The sequence below is a fragment of the Ornithorhynchus anatinus genome, chromosome 17 (assembly GCF_004115215.2).
Source record: "Ornithorhynchus anatinus isolate Pmale09 chromosome 17, mOrnAna1.pri.v4, whole genome shotgun sequence".
In the NCBI taxonomy this organism is placed as follows: domain Eukaryota; kingdom Metazoa; phylum Chordata; class Mammalia; order Monotremata; family Ornithorhynchidae; genus Ornithorhynchus; species Ornithorhynchus anatinus.
In genome coordinates, this window is record NC_041744.1 from 44,616,749 (window position 1) to 44,632,359 (window position 15,611).

The 15,611-nt window shown below is 40.8% G+C and overlaps 1 protein-coding gene across 1 annotated transcript; it reads left to right on the forward strand.

Annotated features, from left to right (window-relative positions):
- The first annotated feature begins 817 nt into the window (after positions 1–817).
- LOC114817881 (natural killer cells antigen CD94-like) lies at positions 818–11,276 on the forward strand. Its single transcript, XM_039914491.1, has 8 exons — positions 818–1,059; positions 4,293–4,385; positions 6,013–6,099; positions 7,083–7,172; positions 7,341–7,460; positions 8,243–8,394; positions 10,201–10,322; positions 10,442–11,276. Exons 2-8 carry the CDS (start codon positions 4,295–4,297, stop codon positions 10,566–10,568), a joined length of 789 nt encoding a protein of 262 aa, XP_039770425.1. The 5' UTR covers positions 818–1,059; positions 4,293–4,294; the 3' UTR covers positions 10,569–11,276.
- Positions 11,277–15,611: the final 4,335 nt, after the last annotated feature.

Genomic DNA, 15,611 nt, shown 5'->3' on the forward strand with positions numbered 1-15,611 from the left:
ATCCGGTATTGTACCTTCCCAAGTGCTTAGTACAGTGCTCTGCACAGAGTAAGTGCTTAATAAATATGCTTGAATGAATAAATGAATCCCAAGTCCTCTGATTTCCAGGCCTGTGATTCTTCTACTAAGCCACAGTGCTTCTCTGCATTTGCATATATAATAGGTTGCATGACTAGTAAACAAACATATTTTCCCTTTATTGGGTTGGAGTTTGCAGGAAGAATACATTTCTAAATTACTTGAGGGCAGGATTTATGTCTCTGGCTGTTTCTTTTATTTTCTCCAGGGCTTAGTATAGTATATCCACCCGGGGGGGATAAATGACTTCCACTATGCTATCACTCTGATACTAGTATTATTATTAGTAGTCAGAGCTTTTATTGGATGTCCACTGGGTTGAATGTACACCAATAAGAACTTTTCCTCAACCATTTCCATTGAAAAAACAAGAGAAATGGAATGGGAAGCTAGTTTTTGTTTTCAGGAGACTCAGCTGTGCTAATATGAAAATGTATATATACAAACTTACATGCATATGTAAATATACATGCATGCAGATATGAATATGTAATATTTGTATTTATGCATATATACTTATATATGTATGAATATATATATATGTATAAATTCTTCCTGTTGTGTTCATAATATCTCATGCACATTTGAGGATTTAAATAAACCTGATTGGTCAATGACATAAATTCACTGAGCTGCTCCATGTGACTTTAGGCCACAATCATGAAAGGACACCCTAGTTTAGGGGTGTTCAATAGATTGCTGAAGCCAATAATAGCATCAGTGTGTGCATTTCCTGTGTGGTTGTGTTTGGAACATTATTGAGCTCAAACTATCGTATTTTCTACTCTCTATTTACATTCACCACATGGCATTGGGCCGAAGTCATCAAGTTGCATCTCTCTCCACGTGTGTCTCTGGGATTACAAAACAGTATCAGTGGAGACCCACAGCCTCTACTTAGTTCCCAGAGCACAGTTTTCTGCCTCTCTCCTTCAGACGCTTCCCTGTTTCTCCACCAACGAATCGTCCTCCTCAGAATAGGTATGTGTGTTTTCTTTTATCTCCTTGTCTGGGAGAATTTTCCTTTAAATGTTACATGAGTTTCATCCAGGAAATATGGCTTTGCATATTTGTAATGGCTTAAAACAGAATTTATAATTATTGGAAATCATTGATGTGAAGTCCTTGAATTAAAGTGCATGATAAGGATTTCAAAGCTCACTAAGAAGGTAACGAACAGTTTTGAAGGCATAGTCTGCAGTATGCCAGCAAGTAATCAGAAAAAGGTATGGAAGCAGAGCTAGTGACTTTAGCAACTTTTGAAACTGAGGTAACTGTGTGATTGAAATCAGAGTAAATAAGTGCCGATGTTAAATCCATTAGAAATTTTGTTCCACTCTACATTTGCCATCAGTCCTTCATGGAGATAATTCACAATATAGCCATAGCAAAGGGAAACCTTGAATAATTATGGAGAATTGATATGAGAAAGAAAAACATCCTCTAGCCATGATAAATATCATAACATGTTGAATGTTCTAATTGGGGCAATATATTTTTCATGAAATGGGTGGCCCAGATTGTCACCTTTTTCTTTTCTGAACTTTCTCCTAAAGTTGATCTTTTTGGGAAAAATATTCCTAAATTCTTTTTGACTGGCTAAAAAGTGCTTTTTACCTAATCTTTTGATTTTATGGCCAAATATTGCCTTGATGAGAGAAAAGCTCCAGGTTTCAGAAATGGAATCACTTGCATGATAAAAATATTACTTATAAATAATTCTTTATTAATCTTAGCAATAGCACCACCTCTTCCAACTTTGCTTTCTCTCACTTTGAACAAAATTTGGAAAATTGTTCAGAGATAAACTCATGGAAATCATTTCTCTAGTTTCATTTTCTGATTGTAATGCCATCTTCATCATTTCATCATTCTATTTAAACCTTCTCATTTGCAGAGCCTCTCTCTAAGGGAGTGGGAGAGTATAATGCAGAAGTTGACATGGATCAGTGGTATTCAAAGAGAGCTAACCGTGGGGAGAATCCTGTACTACCTGCTTGGAAAAGTACAATACAGCAGAACTGATAGACATGATCTTTACACAAAAGGAGCTCACAATCTACAAGGGGAGATAGACATGAAAATAGATTTGGGGTAGAGGATACAGTGAAGTATAAGAATATTTCTACATGTATTGTGGAAATGGTTAAGTATAAAAGTGCTTTAAAAGTGACATAAAATTGATGTGCAAATGGTGGATATGGGGGATATTGGGCTTAATTTGTAAAAGCCTCCAGGAGGAGATGTGATGTGGGGGTTTGGGAACGGGAGGGAGAGTGATAGACTGTCAGATATGAAGGGTGAAAGAGTTCCAGGCCAGAGGCAGGATGTGGGAAAGGGGTGGATGGTAGGATAGATGAGACTGAGGTACTGAAATCAGGTTGGTATTAGAGGAATGGAGTGTGTGAGTTGGAGTGCAGAAGACTAGCAGTATTAGGTAGGAAAGGAAGAGCTCACTGAGTGCCTTAAAGCCAATAGTAAGTCAGTCAGCCATACCTACCGAGCGCTTACTGTGTACAGAACTCTGTACTAAGTGCTTGGGAGAGTACAATACAACAGTAATCAGAAACAAGGAGTTCCTGCTTAACGTGGAGGGGTATGGATTTTGAGGTATGGAGAGATATGGGCTAAACCTTTTTAGAAAAATTCATTAATTCAATCATTTTTATTAAGGGCTTACTGTAGGCAGAGCATTCTAGTAAGTACTTGGGAAAGAACAATAAAGAGTAACAATCCCTGACCACAATGAGCTCATAGTTTAGAGGGAGGAGAGGCAGACTTAAATACAAATAGACACCACTACCAATAAATAAAATTCCAGATATATACATAAGTGCTGTGGGGCTGCATAGGGTTGGAAAAGCAAAGGGAGCAATTCAGGGTGTCGCAGAAGGGAGTGGGAGAGGAGGAAGAGTGGGGATTTCTGGGCAGGCCTCTTGGAGGAGATTTGCCTTTATTAAGGCTTTGAAGAAGGGGGAGAGTAATGGTCTGGTGGATTTGAGGAGAGAGGGCATTCCAGGCCAGAGGTAGGATGTGGGCCAGGGGTCAGCAGAGAGACAGGCGAGATGGAGGCAAGTGAGAAGGTTAGCACCAGAGGAGTGAAGTATGCAGGCTGCTTTGCAGAAGGAGAGATGTAAGGTGAGATAAGAATGGACAAGGCTAAGGAGTACTTTAAAGCAAATGGTGAGTTTTTCTTTTGTCTGACCCTCTATTGACAGGAGAGGATAGAGGTCAAGGCTGGAGAGGTTGATTTGAGACTCGTGCATAGAAATTGTAGTTAAAGCCATGGGAGTGAATGAGTTCTTCAAGGCAGTGGGTGTAGAGGGAGGATAAAAGGGGACCCAGAACAGATCTATGAGGGACTCCCACAGTTAGAGGAGGGAGGTAGAGAATCCCTGACTTAAAGGAGTTTACAAGCTAGAGGATGTCGTATAATAAAATATATGACATTTATGACCCCCTGCCCCACAGCAAAAAACAAATACCAACATTATATATGTACATATGTATAACTCTATTTATATTGATGCCTGTTTACTCATTTTGATATGTATATAGCTATAATTCTATTTATTTATATTGATGCCTTTTTACTCATTTTGATTTCTATATCCCCCCTTTTAGACTGTAAACCCAGAGTGGGCAGCAATTGTCTCTCTTTACTGCCAAATTGTATTTTCCAAGCATTTAGTACAATGCTCTGCACACAAGCGCTCTATAAATACAATTGAATGAATGAAAGAATGAAGTAAGGAAAACATGTATGAAGATATGTTCTTTAGTGTTGTAGGGGTTAGGGCTGTGGTGAGCCCCTAATTGTTTAGTGTAACTGAATCAATTTTATGGTGACCTAGTCGTGTAGAAGGGAATTGGATTTGTAGGTGAGCATTTAGTAAGCAAAGCCATGTAATTTTAGTAGATTTTGGCAGGTGATATGAAGGGGGGAGGAAATTCCAGAAAGGAGGGAAAGTTTAGGAAGGGAATCAGTGGCAAGGGGAAACATAAGTGAGGCACAGTGAGTGGGTTGGTATAAGAGGAATAAAGCAAGCATGCTGGGTTGTATTTGGCTACAGAACTTTGTATTAGATAAGAAGAAATGGTGCACTTAGTAAAGAATGGAATTCTCACGCTCTACAATATTTCCTTCACCACTCCTCACTGATTGGAATATGTTAACAGCTCACCCATTTATTCTGTACATTAACCTTTTGCAGAAATGAGTGGGCGGCCAGTGATCTATTTCACAAAACAACCGGCAAATTCCAAACAGAAGAGGAGAAAGCCTCCTGACCAACCTGAAAGCAAAGGTAACTAATACAGTGTGTTAACAGCCAGCTCACCTAATCGTTTCTCCTGACCCATTTTGCTATTCCAGATAATTTTCATTTTCTTCTCATCCTTGAGAAACACTTTTTTGTGTCCAGAAGGGACTATCAAAGATTATACAGCCCACTGTCGCTTCCACATTGCCAAAACATTTTCCATTCTTACTTTTGTTAGTGATGAGATTTTCTTGCCATTACATCCCATCATCTCATAGCTCGCAAAATGGAAATGTTCTTTCTGATACCTTAATTTTTCTCATCCTCTGTGGAAATGAGGAATCTCTTCTCTCTTTCACCATTAAAACAGTCATCTGGTTGCATCCAGAGCTCATAGAACTCAGGTTGTTCTTACTCTCAAGCTTTGTATCCTTAAGAACAATCTGTTCTTTTAGTCTTTGGTCACAGGACTTATTTCCAATGTTGTATTGGGGATTTGGACTGATTCAGGAGCACTTGAAGAGTGGAAGAAGAGTGCTCCAGTACAGACTTTTCATTGAAATGAGAGAGTTTCTTCCCACCTGTTTTCTGACAGTCTGTGAGGAAGTAATCAGTTTGATTTGTTAAGGGGGGGATGTGGAAGGCCTCAGCGTAGATTCCAGATAAACAACTCAATTGCTAATTCTTTAGTCTAAAATGAAGCAACCAGGTGGCCGTATCTTCCCATCTAAAACAGAATGCTGAAAACAACAGCCTCTCTAATGTTTGTCACATGAAGGAGTATACTTAATTTTAGTACTGTCTGATCAGTTAATTTGTCTAAACTAAATTCAGGTCTATTTATAGATTTGTTTAAGCTGCATCTATACATTTAAACAAATTAGAATTTGATTTGCACATACTTGTAGTTTTTCCATTTAAGGGATGTGCAGGAGACGACAAAGGGAATAGCAAGTAAAAGGACCCTGATTACCACCTAAGAATTGCAGATATATGATCACAGAAACACATGCCATGGTTTGTACTGGACAAGAGTCCCAGCTTTCATGAAGGAAGAACAGTGCTTTCAACATCGTAAGCGCTTAACAAATGTCATCATTATTATCATTATTATTATTATGAAGCTAAAGTTAATCCATCGTATTAGCTATTGGTTACACAGGACTCCAATCAAGAGAATCTCAATTCCAAATGAGATTAGAGTGTCACATATGACCCTCCAATGTAAACATGACCAGTTACTCTTCAGACTTTTATAAATTATGAATGCTTCTTGAGTACATTCTTTGTACAAAGGGCTGTGCACGGATTTGAGAAGTGACAAAAAGGATTGAATGGAGGATGCTCCCTGTCCACATGGAACTTTAATCTAGAGGGGAAGACAAACAGGAAAAACCATAATTTAAAAATCAAAGATGAAACTCTTCCCCCCTCTACCCTTTTTCCATTGGGAAAGGGCTAAATCCCAGTTATCTATAAGGATTAAAACTCCAAGCCTGATTCATCCCCTTTGGATTCAGTGTGAGAGCTTGGATACACCAATGGAGGATTATGGGAGGAACTTCAGAGATCATTTGTCAACTGAGGCCTTCTGCATCCTACCTACCATTTTACCATCAGCACCAAAATGCTGTGAATCATAAAGTCCTCTTCTGTGCACCTTTCTCTTTAGGAAGGAACAAAAAGCAGTTGACCTATGTGGAGGTGAAATGTACCTCTCCTCAGCAGCAGGAAAGACAAAACACCAACAAGAGTAAAGGTTTGGACTGGAATCCTCTTCCATATTTCTTGGTTGTGTTAACTTTTCCAATCTATGATCGCTTTGTGCTTCTGAATAATATGGGTTGCTGCATTGGAAGTGCTTGGGCATTTTGGGGAAACCAAAGAGGAAGAGTGCGTCATTTTTGTGAAAAATAACTCAGATTGAGTCTTTCAGTGGGAGAAAAGACTGGTGACTGTTTCAAAAGAAATATGGAAGAGAAATCCCAGGAACAGTAAAAATCTGAGCAAGAAGGTCAGAATTGTACATTCTACATGAAAAGAAGTCAGGAAATGAGAGTTGTATTTTCTAGAAAAATACAAGCAGTGTCTCCTGTTGGAAAGAGCAAGGACCTGAGAGTCAGGGGACCTGGGTTCTACTTTCAGCTCTTCCATGTTCTTGCTTTGTTACCTTGGATAAGTCACTTAACTTTCTGTTCTATAGTTCCCTCATCTGCAAAATGTGTATTCAATATCTGTTCTCCTCTTACTGAGAGTGTGAATCCCATGTGCGACCTGAGAATCTTGTGTCTACTCTAGGCTTAGTACAATGCTGGTCACATAATAAGCATTTAACAATCATTATTATCCCTATTATAATTATAATTATTATGATCTGAACTGGGAGGGCATTAACTGGAGGCTCACAAATAATCGGTGAAATCTTTAGTATTGTTATTTTATTTTAGTATTTTAGTATTTTAGTATTTTTAGTTTTTGTCCTCACAGTACTATTCCATTGACTGAAAACAATATTTTTCTTTTATGGAGGTAGGCATGCACACCTCAGACCAATTTAATGCCTAACCTGCTTAAATGGTTTGTATATGGTCGCTAATCAGTATTCCTCCATCACAGAAATTTAATACGTCTCAAAAATGAGAAGGATAGTTGAGTCTCATGTTTCTAGATTCATCCCCTGTGATAGTAAGGGGAATAGGGAGGATCAACATGGAATCAAGCCCTCTTCCATACCTCCATCAGATTCTCCTGCTCCATGGCGACTTGTTGCACTGAGCCTGGGAGTCCTCTGCCTCGGTCTGCTGGTCGCTGTCGGCATCTTGGGCCTAAATGGTAAGTCTGTTTCATTAAGAATAAAATCTATCCGATCTCAGCCATCAAATGCGATTCCTTTTAGAGAGTGTGCATTTTATCTGCTAAAATTAATCAGGTATACATTGACTATATACTGGTGTGTATAAATCAAATAAAGAAAGGCTAAAATTTGCAGATTTCTCTCAGTATTTAGGGGGCTTACAATATCCAGTGGTCAACAAGGCTGCCCGGGAAATACTACCACAACTCAGGAAACAGGGCAGAAAATTAATTCCTCAGGGACTTGTCAGCTGTCTTGCAACCAAGGTAATGTGGATCATCAGTTTATGAGTCATTTCTCATTGTACTCCACTGCCCTGGGCAGTGCAAAAATCTGTGTCAGGTGGGAGGGGAAAGGGATGGCTTCCCTTCTGGCCAATTCCGCTAATTCTTGGGGAGCAAGAATGAGTTCCTTTGAGGAGGTATTCTCAAGGATTGGGGTCGGGGGCGGGGGGATAGTGGTGAGGGACATTTCCCCAGCAAAAATACAGTCTGCTCAACCACAGAGTTCACAGAAATGTTGTGTCTCAATCTCATTTAACTGTTTGGAGCTGGAAGCCACTGGTTAGGGGGATACAATTATGTCTATATTGGAGAAATAAAGATGCTGGTTTGGTAGCTCACATACCCTGGAAATTACTTCCTCTGCTCCTACATTGCTTTAGTTCAGGCAGGGTGAAAATTGCAGATATGTGTATTATTCCAAAGTTTCAGGTAATGCCCTGAAGTACTGGCTGTTCAGATAAATTCGGAAGGGGGATGGGGTTTGGGAATTTTTAATAATTCTTAAGTAATAAGCAAGCCAAAGAGATATTATGTCACCTGCTCTACAGTTTAAGCTCCCTGCAGACAGAAATCATTTCTGTCAACTCTATTATATTGTATTATCCCAGGCATTAAATAGAAACAATGTAATGTAATGCAATGAGGCCCAAAGTTATCACTACAGTTTACAGTGATGATTTTGTCCACTGAGAGGGAACAATGGTCACTCCAGTGGTTCAGAGGCAGAGAGATGCTACTGGATAATTTCCTGCATTTTTCTTTAGATCACGGATGCCAACCATGTTCAGTTGGCTGGTACCAATATGGACAGAAATGTTACAGAATATATTGTAAGTTGAGCAGTTGGGAAGAATGCCAAAACTACTGTGTTTCTCTGAACTCCAGCCTTTCAACTTTAAAGACTAAGGAGGAACTGGTATGAAAGAATCTATTAGAATTTCAGTGGGAAAAATGTTGCACGATAGATGGCAGTGAATGTGTGCGTTTGACATGGTTTGAATTGACACTTAAATTTTTTTGTCTTCAAAATATGTGCCTGGTTCAGAAAAGACATTTCAAAATTGCCTGAGGGACCCATAGATCACGCTGAATCTGACCTGATCCCATAATTTATGTGTCTTTAAACTCGTCTTCAGGTGATAGCAGTGGGAAATCTATGGAGTCCCTGGAATGGCCACCTACAGCGGATATAGACTTTCATGGGAGAATCATTAGGGAGGTCACTTTAAGAGGAGTACAGTGGATAATAATTACTCTATGTGTTTAGTGCTGTCTATGTGCCATGAACTATAGAAAGGGCTGGTGTAGATCCAGGCACAGTCTCTGTCCCACACGGGACCCAGAATCTATGTAAAGGGTGAACATGAAATGAGTCACCATTTTACAGATGAAGAAACTGAGGCATAGAGAAGTTTACTGATTTACTGCAGGTCACATAGCAAGCAAGTAACAGTCGGAATGAGAACTGAGATCCTCTGACTCCCAGGTCTATGCTTTTCCACAAGGCCACACAATGAATTTTGAGTGTGTTGCGTATTTGAGTGTGCATATCAGTGTCTCTGTGTGTGTGTGGGGGGTGTATTTGAGTGTATATGAAATTTCCCATTGGGTGAATTGTTCAACCCTCTGAAGGTACCGTGCTTTATGCACACAGTAAGCACTTTAATAATAATGTTGGTATCTGTTAAGCACTAACTATGTGCAGACCACTGTTCTAAGCACTGGGTAGATACAGGGTAATCAGGTTGTCCCATGTGAGGCTCACAGTTAATCCCCATTTTACAGATGAGGTAACTGAGGCACAGAGAAGTTAAGTGACTTTCCCACAGTCACACAGCTGACAAGTGGCAGAGCCGGGATTGAACCCATGACCTCTGACTCCAAAGCCCGGGCTCTTTCCACTGAGCCATGCTGCTTCTCTAGCCACGCTGCTTCTCTTCACACTTTAGAAATATGCTTAATAAATACGGTTGAATGAATGGATCAATGAATGGCTTATTGAACAGAAAATGGGCCTGAGAGTCAAAGGTCATGGGAGAAGCAGCGTGGTTTAGTGGCAAGAACCCGGGCTTGGGAGTCAGAAGCCGTGGATTCAAATCTCGCCTCTACCACTTGTGCTCTGTGTGACTTTGGATAAGTCACTTAACTTCTCTGTGCCTCAGTTACCTCATCTGTAAAATGGGGACTAAGACTGTGAGTGCCATATGGGACAACCTGATGACCTTGTATCTACTCTAGTACTTAAAACAGTGCTTGGCACATAGTAAGCGCTGAACGAATATCATTATTATTAATCCCAGCTCCCCAAACTGTCTTCTGTGTGACCATGGGCAAGTCACTTCATTTTTCTGTGACTCAGTTACCTCATCTGTCAATTGGGGATTGAGACTGTGCACACTATGTGGGTCAGGGACTGTATCCAATCTGATTTGCTTGTATCAACCCCAGCTCTTAATACAGTGCCTGGCACATAGAAAGCACTTAACAAATACCATTATTATTGTTATTATTATTATTTGGCCAACACCTTGGCAACCCCTACTTGGACACATCCACACTCATCATCTTTGAAGTCTGATGGTTTTTCTACCATAAACATTGCTGAGAATCATGAGGGGTCAGGAATATAGGGAAATCCAGGAAAGTAAATACAGTGCAATTTACTTACATATCCCCCATCGGTGCATCTCACTTTCTCATTGTTCCATCTCTCTCCGAGCAGGAGTTTGTGATTCAATTAACAAGGCGTCAGTGTCTCCAGAATGACCCGAAATATTGGATCGGTTTGAAGTATGTTAATTGGAAGTGGATTTGGCCAGATAAGTCAGAGATATCCAGTGACATGTAAGAGTCTTGAACCCTTAATATCCACAACTCAAAAATCATTGTCTTTTTTTCAATTATTTTATCCCTATCCCCAATTTTCACACTACTGCCTTCAGCTCTGTTTACCATCTCTGCAGGTCCCAACAGTTTCAATTCACACACCAGAAAAATGATGATAAAAGCTGTGGAACTCTCCAAAAAAGGCAACTTCAGCCTGAAACATGCAGTGCCCACGGACAGTGTCTATGTCAAAATGGAATGTGAATGGATCAAGGTGCTTTGCTCTCTAGAAAAGAGGATTCAGCAGCAGAAGGCTGGCATAGGAGGGGGGCATCTCAACCTACTTGACTCTTTTGGTGGAAGGATGGAAGAAATCATGGAAACATCCAACCATGTCTCTCTGACCCGAACTCTCTGAGTTGCACATCTTCAACTGGTGATGTGGTATACCAATACACGAGAAAGAAGAAATGAGTCAAAGATACCAGAAAGGCAAAATCCCAGTTGACAAAACAGTGGAGAGTTGAAGAAAACTGCTGAGGACCAAACTGCCTAGCAGGCACCAATCAGACCAGGATGACTGACTCTCACCAGAGGTTTCAAAAAAGGGTGACAAGGAAGATCAAAGGAAACAGTATCACTTTGGAAAAACATGAGACAACCGAGAGAATATCTCTCATCAGACGTATTTCATGATCCCCAATAAAAGTCTCAAATATAGGCAGCTAAAAATCTCTTGTCATCCTTAATCTTTACCATTATCTAGTATTACGTTGCATGGCCGTAGCTTATTGAAAGCAGGGAACATACCTGCAAACTCTGCTCTACTGTATTTTCCCAAGTGCTCAGTTCAGTGTACTACATATAGTAAGCACTTAATAAATACCATTGATGACGATGATGGTATTGATGATGGTATGTTATAAGTGTTGAAGATAGTAATGATGATCTTGAATAAAATCTTGATCATAATGGCTATTACGAGGTTTGAAGCATGGATCATTTCCACTTAACAATCATTTACTCAATGTGCATGTATAAGCAGGTCTGCGACTAGTAAATAAACTTTTTCCTGATGCGGTGTTTTTGCTTGCATCAAGAATAACTTTTATATGCCATATTCACAACTGTGAAAGTGATATGTTCTGAGTTTCTGATTTACTTCCAGTAGACATCCCAACTTGGGAAGAGAGTAGTAGAAACTATGGGCTAGAGAACAATAGATGAATACACAAATGAATCAAAATAGTTTAAAGTTCTGCACCATCCATGTATTTCACCACTGCAATTGAGGTGGATGTGGCGGTTATTTTGCAGGCAGGGTTCATGTTTCTTACTTCACCCATTTTTTGCTATTAGTACCATTCATTATTAACCTGATTTTCATTCCTTGTTTTGCAAGAAAGTAGAAGAGAACTACCAAATCCTTGTTCTGCCTCTGAATATCATTTCCCCTGCTGGCTTGTAACTGGCTTATGAAATGCTGAAAGCAGAGTAATGTCTGCTGCCAGTGTGGTCTCAAAGATACTCTGGGTACTGACTTTGGGTTTGTCTCAGGGAAAACCTGCAAAGAGGAAATTTGGTAGGAAATGAAGACCGTTGACAAGGTTCAATTTTTCTATTGCAGAAGATGTCTAGGACGTTTTCATGGCACTGAAGTGGGCAATTCTTAATTAATCACTTAGAACTCAAGCACCTCAGGAAATGGGAGAGGTTCATTTTGAGGGGACCAATAATCAGGTTTCAGGATGAAGTTACTTCATGTGCTGGATCAAGGATTTCCTGATAAATGGGAGGTCGCCGATAATATGTGGGGAGACATTTTCCTTAAGGTGAACAGTATACACAAGATGTCAGGCTTAAATTCATTCAATTGTATTTACTGAGCGCTTCCTTTGTGCAGAGCATTGTACTAAGTGCTTGGAAAGTAAAATTCAGCAAAAGATAGAGACAATCCCTGCCCAATAATGGGCTCATAGTCTATAAGGGGGACACAGACAACAAAACAAAACAAGTAGGTTCATTAATAAAATGGAGTAATAAATATGTACAAATATACGCATGTGCTGTGGGGAGGGGAAGGGGGTAGAGCAGAGGGAGAGAGAGGGGCAATGGGAGAGGGGAAGAGGAGCAGAGGGAAAGGGAGGGCTCAATCTGGGAAGGCCTCCTGGAGAAGGTGAGCCCTCAGTAGGGCTTTGAAGAGAGTTAGTTTGGTGGATGTGAGGAGGGAGAGTATTCCAGGTCAGAGGTAGGATGTGGGCCAGGGGTCGATGGCGGGACAGGCGAGAACAAGGCCCCATGAGGAGGTGAGCGGCAGAGGAGCGAAGTGTACGGGGTGGGCTGTAGGAGGAGAGAGGGGTGGTGAGGTAGGAAGGGGCAGGGGATGGGGACCTTTGAAGCCAACAGTGAGGAGTTTTTGCTTCATGTGAAGGTTGATAGGCAACCACTGGAGGTTTTTGAGGAGGGGAGTGACATGTCCAGAGCATTTCTGTAGAAAGATAATCTGGGCAGCAGAGTGAAGTCTAGACTGAAGCGGGGAGAGATGGAAGGAAGGGAGATCAGAGAGGAGGTCAATGCAATAATCCAGTCGGGATACTATGAGAGATTGTACCAGCAAGGTAGCAGCTTGGATGGAGAGGAAAGGATAGATCTTGGACATGTTGTGAAGGTGAGACCGGCAGGTGTTGGTGACGGATTGGATATGTGGGGTGAATGAGAGAGCAGAGTCAAGGATGACACCGAAGTTGTGGGCTTGTGAGATGGCAAGCATGGTAGTGCCGTCCAAAGGGACGGGAAAGTCAGGGAGAATAAGTAATAAATTTTTAACAAGATAACAATCGAAACAAATCCAGTCTAAGTTGCCTTTCCCTGGATCTACTACTTCTCCCTCTAGAATCCTCTGCACTTCCCTCTCAGCATCCTGAGGATCATCTTTTTTCCTCCATCAGGGGTAGGAGTCACACACCTCCCTAGTTCTAGCCACTGGATTCCAAATCTCCAGTAATCCTCTCCAGTCCCCCCTGTGACCTGTTTCCATCATGAGCTCTCACCAGCAAATTTAGAAGATTTAGTTCGGCTGCTTTGGGGACATCCAAGTAGAAGTGACCCAACACAATGCAGACCACCATCAAGTGAAGGAATTCTGCAAGGCCTGAAGTAATTTATGTGGCTCTGTCAACAGTCTTAGAACCTCTGGAGAGTGATGGCCCTAGATTCATGAGAGGCAAGGATGGAGGAAACCCTGGAGATGTGACAGCAATATTTCAGCATTATCTTAAACATACTGTCACCCCTCAGAGATGGATTTTATAACACATAGAAACCTACTACATCCGAATCGGAGTCTTTCTGAACTGCCTACTGAAAAATGTCATTGAATGCAAATTTTGGGGAATCAGATAGAGACTTCAGAGAACAGAGTAACTAAATAGAAATGATCTTCGCAGTACAGCAGATGCAGGAAAAATGCAGAAACAGTTTTTATTGTGGTAAGTTTTCCTTTATCTAGTAAAAAAATGAAGGACAGTTAAATGAAAAGATACATTTTTAGTAATATATTATTTATGAATCATTTATTTTCTATTCATGGGACCTGGGAGTGGAAGATAAAGTTTTATGTCCTTCTTTTAAGTTCCACCTGGAACTATAGATGAAAAGTTCGCTAACAGATGTCAGTGGCCAATGGTTAAATGATAATTAACGATGCATATTTCATCAAACAGTTCTCAAAGACTGTGCCTAGTTAGTGAGAAGGATGAAAGATTAGGAAATATTTAAAGTTGAGTCTGTCAGTTGTCTCATAGGTAAGATTTTAGGACTCTACAAAGTTGATATACTCAAGCTGTTTTTGTACCTAAACACTAAGAGAATTGGATACGTGTCAGCAGTCACTATGAGGGATCTCTGAAATCCCCATTTCACAGATGAAGGAACTGAGACACAGAGAAGTTAGATGATTTGTCCAAGGGCCCCCAGAAGTAAATGGCAGATCTGCGATTAGACCCCAATTCCTCTGACTTCCAGGCTCATGCTCTTTACCTTAGCCAGTAATAATAATAATAATACTAATGTTGGTATTTAAGCACTTACTATGTGCCGAACACTGTTCTAAGCACTGGGGTAGACACAGGGGAATCAGGTTGTCCCACGTGGGGCTCACAGTCTTCATCCCCATTTTACAGATGAGGTAACTGAGGCACCGAGAAGTTAAGTGACTTGCCCAATGTCACACAGCTGACAAGTGGCGGAGCTGGGATTCGAACCCATGACCTCTGACTCCAAAGCCCATGCTCTTTCCACTGAGCCACGCTGCTTCTGCAGTGTGGCCTAGTGGAAAGAGCATAGGCCTGGGTGACAGAAGGACTGGTTTCTAATCCTGCCTCCACCATTGGTCTTTTGTGACTTTGAACAAGTCACTTACCTTCTCTGTTCCTCAGTTACCTCATCTGTAAAATGGGGATTAAGACTGTGAGCCCAATGTGGGATATGGACGGTGTCCAACCTGATAGGCTTATGTCTACCCCAGCACTTAGTAAAGTGCCTGACATAGCAAATGCTTAAATATCATAAAAAATGAAACAAAACAATAACTGCAAGCAATTGCTTGTAGCACTGAGCACAGGTAGGAAAATTACTAAACCAAACTGACTTTAGGAACTTCATTACAAGACATCAGTTGTAAAAATTAGAACTAAGCATAGTTCCCTAGGGAAAGTATAATACAATAGTGCTGTAGATGAAGTCCTTCCAAAAATCGTATAGTCTTCATGGGGAGACTGACATTAAAACAGATTCAAAGACTCAAGCTATTTGTTCCCTTGCAAAACTGCCCTCACTCTTCAGTTCCATGTTTCTCATCTCCTCAGGGTGGATCTATAGCTCATCATCATATGCCACTGTACACCACTGATTAATTATTAAAGTCCTTTATAGAAAAATAAGATGTACATGGCAAGATGTCCACTTTTTAGGTGAAACTGGTGAAAAATTGCAGAGGAGCTCAATATGTGCAATTGTAAAGTGATGCTCTTAGGGAAAAACCATCCAACATCTCAACCCTACCTACAGGATGATGGGTCCTCTCCTCTAAGATGCAGTTCAGAGATGGGAACTGTCTCCATGAATTGTCTGGTAAAATCAGTTAGAGAAGCAGCGTGGCTCAGTGGAAAGAGCACGAGCTTTGGAGTCAGGGCTCATGAGTTCGAATCCCAGCTCTGCCACTTGTCGGCTGTGTGACTGTGGGCAAGTCACTTAACTTCTCTGTGCCTCAGTTCCCTCATCTGTAAAATGGGGATGAAGACTGTGAGC

Excerpts from the sequence above, each read along its gene's own strand:
- LOC114817881 (XM_039914491.1), top strand. The coding sequence starts at position 4,295 with ATGAGTGGGCGGCCAGTGATCTATTTCACAAAACAACCGGCAAATTCC. Across the intron at positions 7,173-7,340 it reads CGGCATCTTGGGCCTAAATG|TATTTAGGGGGCTTACAATA; the intron begins GTAAGTCTGTTT and ends GATTTCTCTCAG. Across the intron at positions 8,395-10,200 it reads TAAAGACTAAGGAGGAACTG|GAGTTTGTGATTCAATTAAC; the intron begins GTATGAAAGAAT and ends CTCTCCGAGCAG.